At 38.9% G+C, this 9,988-nt stretch overlaps 1 protein-coding gene across 1 annotated transcript; it reads right to left on the bottom strand.

Moving 5' to 3' along the window:
• Positions 1–820: 820 nt before the first annotated feature.
• On the bottom strand, positions 821–9,919 carry tnnt2a (troponin T type 2a (cardiac)). The gene is made up of 15 exons (XM_076091266.1): positions 9,882–9,919; positions 9,623–9,633; positions 7,978–8,046; positions 7,410–7,417; positions 6,402–6,456; positions 5,340–5,363; positions 5,013–5,037; positions 3,737–3,800; positions 3,503–3,619; positions 3,331–3,408; positions 3,103–3,213; positions 2,901–3,010; positions 2,732–2,822; positions 2,596–2,636; positions 821–1,360 (listed from the first exon to the last, which is right to left on the bottom strand). Exons 1-15 carry the CDS (start codon positions 9,917–9,919, stop codon positions 1,327–1,329), a joined length of 876 nt encoding a protein of 291 aa, XP_075947381.1. The 3' UTR covers positions 821–1,326.
• Between the last annotated feature and the right edge of the window lie 69 nt (positions 9,920–9,988).

The following is a 9,988-nucleotide window of genomic DNA, read 5'->3' as shown; positions in this document are numbered from 1 at the left end:
ATTTAAATCCCACAAGTTGATCATGAATGTGCACTGGTTTCACAAAAAGCACATCCGTTGTTCATTTCTGTTTTTTTGTGTTCTACAATACATGATCTAGATTTGGATAGCTTTGCCCCGGCAGCTTTATTCTACCATTGCTTTTCACTGGTGGAAGGTTGACTGAACCAGTGACAAAATTAATACGTTATTGTTTATTTTCTCATACTTTTATCCCTCAAACGACTGAGTGAATAAATGTGAATAGCACTTCTCCTTCCACATAACTGTCCAACATTAACGCTGATGAATCACTTACAACTATTGTGTCTGTTCCATTAAACTTTCGTCTTTTAAGAAAAGGAGTGAAAGAAAGCAGCAGGTGCAGTTTGCTGACTCACTTGACTCCATGGTCTGCTGCGGGATTGGAAAGAACACAGAAATCCTGAGTGCCTCGTATTTTTACAGAGGTAGCTAATATTTGTGTTTTGTTTCATTGATATAAATCAATTTGAACCAGAAATATTATGAAATGTATATTTGAATTATTTTAGGATATAGTAGATTTGCAACTTGTCCCTCTCCTGAGTGGTGGAAAATGATATAGAGCATAATAAGACACAGCCGCTCCACCCTTAGACCACAGCAATTTAATTAATTTAGTTAATTTCTAAAAATCTGGCCACAAATTCATAAATCAGACTTTCTCTGAATGGTATGCTTGTGGATCTGGTGCCACATCAGGTCCACACCAATGGCTTGATTAGTATTTGGTTTGGCAACTTTGTGTCTGATCAAAACCAAGAATGTTGACATGAACCTTCACTTTGGGAGGAGTTTTTTATTGAATCCGAAGAGAGGTTGAAAGAAGTTGAAGTTTTTTTTAAAGGATTTTCCCACCTAGATTCCAGTTAAGTTGAAATGATTCATTGTCTTCCAAGTTAATGTGAATGTGTCTGTTGGGTGGATGTCTGGGTGTTAACCTGCGGAGCATCATGACAGTCTCAGTCATGTCAGAGCCTGCCTCTGACTAGGAAGATGTCTCTTCCAGTATTTGCTCTAGGCTTTCTGCATTCATGTATTTTTTTACTCTTTGTGGAGTTTCGAGTGCCAGTAAACGCACTGAAAATTCTGAAAGAGCAAAGAATCATTGATTGAACTAAGACTGTTTTATTTACACCCTTAAACACAGATGATCTAATTTAATGATTGGTAATAAAAGGAATACAGCAGAGTGAGATGTAACTGCAAAACTGCCCGGGTGTGGCAGGAAGCCAGGGGCTTGGTTTGAGGCGGTGGCTGCAGGATGGGGCTAATGGTTACACTGCTCACTCTGCACGTCTGCAGTTATTTCCTCAGGCCTCTTTTGGCCCTTTTAGATCTGTTGAAAACAAGAAAGGGACACATGAGGTAAAAGACAACATGTCTGTCCACACAAAACATTGAGAATGCACTTTTACTGTTGTGAGGGTGCAGAATCCTCTACCATCCATTCCAAGGATAGCAAGGCAATCAGCAGACTGGGAGACATACAGGTGCTCCTTCAGTGTGTCTGTGACAGGCGCTACTCTCTTTTTTTTTTTTTTTTTTTTTTTTTAATGGCCACACCAGTCCAACTTTAACTGAGATGTGGAAAGGTTGCATTTTTTGACCTTTTTTTTTACCTTTACTCTAACTTAAAATCAGGTTCCACTGAGATAGGCGCTACCACACCCAGCCATGCAGCCAGCTCTCCCAGTTTGAGTGAGTAACAGAGCCGCAGGGGGCCTGTGAAGCAAAATGAGAGCTGGGCTGTGACAGGGAGGGGAAGGGGTGGGGTTACATGCTGTTACCAGTGGGTCAAGTTATACATTTGACAACTTAACTGTTGTGTCTGTGACTCTACTACATGTCTATGTCTGAAGTAGTTATATTATTCTTGATCCTTTATTCATATTTTTCCAGTCATATGCAGCCTGACCTTAGGGAACCATCTGTGTTCTTAGAACATGAATTCCGAGACGTATTTACACATTTTGTGAACTGAGCATGCAAGGTCTCTTAAAACTCTCAATAACATATCTTTGCATATTTAAACAATAGTATGGCTGGTTATTCACTCCGCCATCGAGTGTCGACGTTTGTAACACCTATGAACACTTTTGGATTTAGTCAAAAGTACAAACTACTCCGGTCAGAACTCCAACTTTAAAGGTGCACTTTTACATTTTACACATAAAGTTTAGTTTATTCGTTATGGTAAATACTACCTCAGGAGGATGTTTGACATTTGACATTTTGACTTCTCAAAGCAGGAAAAGCAAATAATAACCTTAACAATGGTTTCATTCTATTAAGTGCGCCTGTAAACCACACCAGTGAGGGAACATGCACAATACCAGAGCCTTGGAACTGGCTCACCGAAATGGAATGCAGCCATCATTAATGTTATCAATTCCACCTGTGCTTTCCCTGCTCTCACAAGGCAACATGTCTGCAGCCTTTAAGCGAGGCTCTTCAGGTTTTGTTGTTGAACTTAGTCTGTGGGCAGACGCCCATGAGCTTGAAGCATCATGCATAAAAAGCGTGCGTGGCATCAGAGAGAGAAAATATTTGATATAGAGAAGACGTTCTTACGTTTTCTGATGGTCGCTGACTCGGTTCCTCAGCACATTAATCTGGAACAAAGAAAACATGCAAATGTTACTTGAACGAGGTCCATTATATCCTGTGCCTTATTTCAACAATAGTTGTTGTGTACTGTAGCAAACACCTCATATTTCTGTCCGGTGAGCTGGTACTGCAGTTCAAACTTCTCTGCCTCCAGCTCCTGCATCCACTCCCACAGCTCTTTAGCTTTGTCACTGTGAAACACAGATACAGACATAATGTCCCTACTTCATCTTTCTTGTAGTAAAATGACACAACATGTCTCCACCTACTTGAGTTTGTCCTGGCTCAAGTTCTCAATGTCCAGAGGTTTGCGTCTATCACTCAGGATTTTCTTTTTCTTCTCTCTCTCAGTTTGCCTCTTACCACTCCGTTTTTCTGTCTGTGGAAAGGTGAAATGAAACATAACTCTGGTCTTCGTCCTTCACATTTGAACTGTTTTAACCTCCCACTATGAACCCTCCACCTGCTCACCAACTTCTGCATGTAACCTCCAAAGTGGAGGCTGGTGAGGGTTTTCTTCTTCTTAGCATCCTCATCTGCTCTCCTCTTGGCCTCCTCCTCCTCCTTGCGAGCTCGCTCATCCTAAAAAAAACATGAATCCAGAGAGAGAGAGGACCAGGAGTGACATGTTAGGAGGTGGCTCATTCAGTTGAAGCAGGAAGTATGCATTACATTACAGCAGCTTAAACGTGACTATACCTCAAGACGCTTCTGTCGCTCTTTATCTCTCTCACTTCGGATTCTTTGCTGCTCTGCTCGCTCAGAACGCCGCTTTTCCTGCGCAACAGATCATCATCTTAGCAAATCTTAAATCAGACGTTTAATGTTGTGAATTATCCCGTTTGATTTAGTCGTAGTGTGAGACTCTCACAATCCTGTCCTTGAGATTAACGATATCATCTTCTTCCTTCTTTCTGCTCTCAAAGTGAACCACGATCAAAGTCTGAAGCTCCATCAGGTCTTTCTCCATCCTTTTACGATGTATATCCTACAGAAACAGGGGTTTAGTGCATCTTGTACTTTATGGTATTGGTCTATGTGTCACTGGCTTTACATCATTAGGCAGAAACCTGTAGATGGTATGTACTGTAAGTCTGTCACTCACATCAAAATCCACCTTCTCTCCATCTGGGATCTTAGGAGGGATGAGGTTGGGCATGATAAATGGCCTGGGGATTTAAAAAAGAAAGAGGAAAAAAAACACAGGGCAGTTAATGAACAATAGAGTCTTAAGATAAAGTAAGGAAAAAAGAGAAAAATACCAAAAGTCACTGTGGATGTCAAATGAGCACAAAATGCAATCAGCATGTTCAACATGCCAAACAAATGTCCCTCTATGTATTCATGCATGTCTTTGCATGTTGCGAATGCTTAGAAGCAGCTTCTTTCAATCAATATTTTGTGTTGTACTCTTTGGTTTTGAATAGTTCATATTTAATTTTATTCCACGGTGTTACATAATGAACTTGAATTAACCATGACAACGTAGACAGCAACATTTGCAAGTCTTACATCTTATATTTCAAGTCGTAAATTATTCATATTCAGCACTCTTCACTATATTTAATGGCATTTCTAACAACTCATAGTAGCATATTGATCCTACACTAATATGTAGGGTTAGACCAAGGACATGTGATTTAGCAAGGGTGGGGTTAAAAACAGAATAATTAATTTTGAATGTGCTGTACCTACTTAGTTTACTTTTACTAAGTGTATTGTGACAATTATCCACCAAAAGTTTTATTATCAAAGATTTAAGTTATTTTTGAACTCTACTATGGTCAGGATCGATGGGACCCTCTGAGCCGTATTACTGTCATAAATATTTATAGTAAAACATCACAAAAAAATATTATAGATGTATTTTATCACTCCTAGCTGTTATTCTTTGTCTTACCTCTATTTGATATTCAATTGTAAAGTACCTTAATAGCCTTTAGTCATTTGGCTGTGACACGTGTTGTATCTCGTTTGTTTAATCCATACAAAAGCCAATGTGTAAAAACAATCATTTATGATCATTGTTTTTGTCCACAGGCAGTGTCTTTGTACGGTTTAAACAAACATTATTTTAAGTGAGGTTTAGAGGTGCTTGAAGGACCTTGTTATCGTTGGATCAGCTGTGGACAAAGCCAGGCTAGCTGTTTCCCCCTGTTTCCAGGCTTTGTGCTAAGCTAAGCTAACCGGCTGCTGGCAGTGTGATAGATGACCATACAAATATGATTTCTCAAAATGTCCAGATTTAATTCAATGGCGTTGCGCATTATAGGAAGTAGTCCAACAATAAATATTTGGTTTCTATAACAGTGCTGTAGAAGAATAAACTTCTCTGTGTATGTGCGTGTGTGTGTATGCGTGCATCAGTGAGTGTTACTCACTTGAATTTCGGTTTGGCCTCCTCCTCTGTTTAGAAAAACAAATAGAAGATTATATTTGAAAGACAATGAGCTAGTCCAGATCACACATGCTCATTAAGATCACATTAAAACACATCATAATCCTACCAGAAAACGGCAGCAAGTTATGACAATGGAGCCTGTGTATGTGATTGAAACCACTGGAGGGGGGGGGGGGGGGGATTAGTTAATCTGAGGCAAACTCTGTTATGACTCAGGTTAATGTTGAGTACTTCCAAGAAAAACAGCTCTGCAGTGAGTAAGGCGTGCCAACATTGATTGTGATGTAATTTTAATTAACCGTGTTACCTTCTCCGTCCTCCGCTTCCTCTTCTCCATCTGCAACCAAAGTAAGATACTTGAGAGGGTTGTGCAAGTTTTGCGAGTGGGGGACACTAAACGGTTGTATTTTAGGAGCGCTGACAGACACAATTATGTGTCAGAGTACATGAAAAGAAGAGAGACACCAAAATAGAGCGCTGAGAAAGTCAAATACTGTTTGCTTATCTGTGTCAGTGGGTGTGTCCGAAGTGAAGTGTTGTATGTGTCAAATAATTAACATTCTGTCAGAGAGGTTGTCTAGATAATAGCTCACTCACCAAAGAAGGTATGGCGTCTGTGACCTCAGAATGACACCCAAAAATGTGATCGTTTTTTTTAGGATTTGCATAAACCAAAATACTGGACAAATAAAAAACTTTGAGCTGATGGATGCTCTAAATAAAAAGTCAGGGTATCAGCAAAGTCAGTAGGATTCACCATCTGGACACCATGAATGACGGCAAAGAATTACATGACAATCCAACCGATGATTGTTGAGATATTTCAGCCTGGACTTAAGTGGTGGACTGACAATACCAGCCCTAGCATGGCTAATACAAACCGCTCAGTGTGTAACACATCAGGTGACGGCTTACAGGTGGCTTACACGTGCCTCACAGGGCGTTTGTTGATTTGAAAGCATAGATGACTTGGAATTGACCAACATTTCGCATGAGAGAAACGCCTAAACGGCTAAATAGAAAATATCAAATTCGGACTACTAAGCAAAAGCCTAAGGGATGGGAGGCCCGGGGATTACTTTTTTTTCCCAGTGGCTATGTGTGGTGTGACTAAGAGTGAGAAAGACAGAGGAGGAAAACATGAAGACTTTTTCAAGTTGCTGCAGACTGACACATACCACACCACAGCTAGGAGATACTTTTCATGTCTGTCTCTGACTTGATAGTGACAGATGTAATATATTGTCCATAATTGCTGTGTTGTCAAAACATACCCAACAATAGATCTTGTCTTGCTGGGTAACCACAGAGACGGTGACAACACTGCCGACATGTCTGTACAGCAATGTTTTCCCCCTCAACCCCTCACCTCGTTCTTCGTCAGCCTCCTCTTCTGCAGCATCTTCGTCCATTTCCTGCACGGCCTCTGTCAGAGGAGACAGTTGAACAGCAAATAGTTGCATATCAGTGAGACCTCTTGACACTCCCAGGGTGTGATATTGACTCATTGCCTTATTGAGCCATCACTCTCCCTTGTCAGTGGCATTTTCATGAAGCCACGGTGAAAGGAATTAAATGAGACAACCGCTGCTAAACCTTAATTAAATGACCCTTTCTCTCGTCTCCCTCATTCCTGCTAATGCAGGAGCTTGTTTGCATTCTTTGGAGATGTGTCCACATTAGTTTGGTTATTGGATTGACCCGGTGTTCCAGAGTAGAAAGCCTTGCAAGATAACAAGGGATCGTTTCAGAATGAGCTACCCACCTCTGGTATTTAGAGCAGACAGCACTCCAGAGCTGTTGAAGTGATGTGTGTGTGTGTGCCGTGCATGTGTGTTTTATTTTAGTGAGATAGATGTGATGACACAATTTATTCTTAAACTCTGACATGAGATTTATGAAATCATGTGATAAGGCCCACATTTGAACACAAAATTGCACAAACAAGTTAACGAGCAGTTCAGTTTGGTAACTTAAGAGAACAGAGAGCAAAGTCCCAAATAAATGAGCTCATCAGGTCACACTGGCAGAAACATCTCCCTTACTGACGGCAAAAAGAGACGGACTTTGTGGACTCAGACAATGTTTTCTTTGGGCTTTTGACAGCTTACACTGCTAATCCGGAAAAGTTGGACAAACAGACAAATCGGGACAATTATTTATCATGAATAAATAAATACATACGTACATAAATGCCGAAATAAATACACAAATATGCAATTTATAAATAAATAATACACGTATAAATAAAGGATGAAACAAAAACAGAATCAATATATTTATAAATAAATACATGTTTTTCATGCATTTCTTATCTCTACTCTTATGTCTATTTATTTTTCTATTTCTACGTCAAGACTTTTCTTGATGTCTGTACTTCCGTGTCTGTATGTTAATGAAGCAGGTGTTGCCTCACGCTAATGCAGAATTGGTCACAGGATCTGGTTCAGTACTGCTGCCACAGTTTGTCCAGCTGACCAATCCTGCTTTAGAGTCAATTTAGTACCACCTGCCTCAATAATATACAGAAACAAATAAATTAAGTAACATAGAAATCCATATGTCTATTCATTTATTTAGTTAATTCAGCATTTATTTATTGATGAATAAGTCATTTTGCATACTGTATACTACCCTTCTCCCATTGCTTGCCAAATGTTAAATGGATATTTTCAGCTCATATTTCTTGATAAATCTTGTATTTTGAGATATTAGAACCCAGAATAGTCACCTAGAGTATTTTTATTTATTATTTCAAATTTAATTTTGTGGCATAATGTTTAAGGTAAGACACTGTGCAGGTGCATAGTGAGCTCCGTCAAATTACATGTAGTATGTTTTCTGATTGAAAGGTCAAGTTGTTACAGAAAATAACCCTGGTACCATGTCCTCAAAAACAAGCGACATTTACCGACTTTATGGAGTATCTTAAAAATGCACAATACCTTCCTCTGCCGCCTCCTCCTCCTGCTCTTCCACCTCCTCCTCCTCCTCCTCCTCTACCGCCGGCTCCCCTGCTGAGCAAAATCCCAGAGCTGTTTAGTAAAGCCAGTCAGCCAGCAACATTCAAACAGAGAGAAAGAAAAACGTCTTTCAAAGAATGAACGATTCTGATGTAATCATTAATGAATGTCAGTCACAGCCGGTGCTGGAATGTAACTTAGTGCATTTACTCAAGTACTGTACTTAAGTACAACTTTGGTGTTCTTGTTCTTCCTATTTTACTTCAGTATTTTGTTTTCATGTCACTTTCTCCTTTAACATTGTACATTCTGCTCTAATGATTTTTTAATTTTGTTACTCGTTACTTTACAAATAACATTTTGGCATGAAAAACATTTGAAGTGATTTTGAAATATGATGCTTTGCTATAAGCTAAATACCACTATATAACTAGAGCTGCTTATTTAATTAAATTAAAGTCAAGTTACAGAATATTAATTGGAAACTATTTCAATAATACCACTTCATGGTTCCAGCTTTCAAAATGTGAGGATTCACTGCTTATTTTTCTTCAATTTATTAATTTTAATTTATTGTCGATCATTTTGAAGTCGGGACTATAGGTTGCCCAAAACAAGCATTTTAAAAGTGTCACTTTGGGATCTCGGTACTTGTGACGACATTTCTCACCATTTTTAAAAACAATTCTTTAAATTTAGAAAAGTATCAGCAGATTAATCCATAATAAGAAATAATTGTTGTCCTTTAAAACATAGTTTAAAAAACATTGCTCAACCAAGTAATAATAATCTAAGGATATAATATATAATAAAATACTTTTACTTACTACTCGGTGCATTTTCCTGACTATACGTACATACTTTTACAGTATTGCATAACTTTCACTTGTAATGGGGTATTACTACTTTTACTTAAGGTTCTTAATACTTTCTTTGCTACTGGTCACAGCAATGTTATTTTAACCACAGGCAGGCTGACTGCCAATGTTCATCACTCCCCCTGTTGCTCGAGTAAGTCCTGATGAAACATGACCACAAACCATGACCCACAGCTTCATTCATACATTTAATCCCATACCTTCAGTAGTCTCCTCTTCTGAATCACGCAGCCAGGACAACACACAAGAGAGGGAATTCACAAATGTATTTATCACAATGACGAAGCAATGCATGTTATGTACATCCAAATACTTCTGTAATGCTTAAACTGATTTACATTTTGTGGATTTGCCAACAAAAAAAAAAATCAATCTTTGGTTTAACAAGCCCGTGTTTTAGTACAAACACACTTTGTGCTGCATTATGATGAACCTCAAACATTAGAGAAAAGCCTGACCTACAGTTATGGAAGCAGTAAGCTTAGCAAACAGGCTGAACATTTACATTTGATTCATCGATCAATTTGACATTCGCATGTATAAAATCCATATGAATGTCTTTACAGTCCTTTGTAATACTGTGTATGTGCAGATTAGTGGTGTCGGGTCACTATACTAAACTCACTGGATTACAAAGAAACGTCTGTCAAAGCTGAATGGCTTCAGTTTCAACCATAGATCACATCTTTCAGTGCGGTAGTGATAGTGAACATATATAGTATGTGGTGAGTTATGATGGGAGTTCTTACCTTCCACCTCCCTGTGAAAGTCAAACACATACCTACATTATAATGCTGGTAGAAAGATATTGAGCAATCTTTCATCACATTAATTACAGCTGTCATTACAATGCAATACAATAAACTACCTGTTTCTCAATTTACAGTCCAGTTGTGTAACAGATCATTTGTACGGTTACATAAGACACGTGTACAGTCTATTCAAGCAAAAGTATTGAAACATGTATAAGAGCTTTTGTGTGATCCATAAAAAAAAGCTTTAACCTACTCCTCACACTCCTCCACCACTTCCTCATTGTCAGACATGGCAAGGAGCGTTCAGGCGCGCAGCAGGGAATCTGAACCTTAAAACACGAGTCCATAAATTCACCTCGT

Source organism: Anarhichas minor, unplaced genomic scaffold (genome assembly GCF_050575085.1).
Source record: "Anarhichas minor isolate MPS153535 unplaced genomic scaffold, ASM5057508v1 ptg000003l, whole genome shotgun sequence".
NCBI lineage: Eukaryota > Metazoa > Chordata > Actinopteri > Perciformes > Anarhichadidae > Anarhichas > Anarhichas minor.
Note: the sequence above shows the minus strand (reverse complement) of the source record. Positions and strands in the feature narration are given on the sequence as shown.

What these genes read in the sequence shown, in the direction of transcription:
- tnnt2a (XM_076091266.1), bottom strand. Translation starts at nt 9,919, where the DNA reads ATGTCTGACAATGAGGAAGTGGTGGAGGAGTGTGAGGA. An exon ending in GGAGGCTGACGAAGAACGAG is followed by an intron (nt 5,364 to 6,401) that starts GTGAGGGGTTGA and finishes TTGCAGATGGAG; the next exon opens with AAGAGGAAGCGGAGGACGGA. An exon ending in GAGGTTACATGCAGAAGTTG is followed by an intron (nt 3,011 to 3,102) that starts GTGAGCAGGTGG and finishes ACCTTTCCACAG; the next exon opens with ACAGAAAAACGGAGTGGTAA.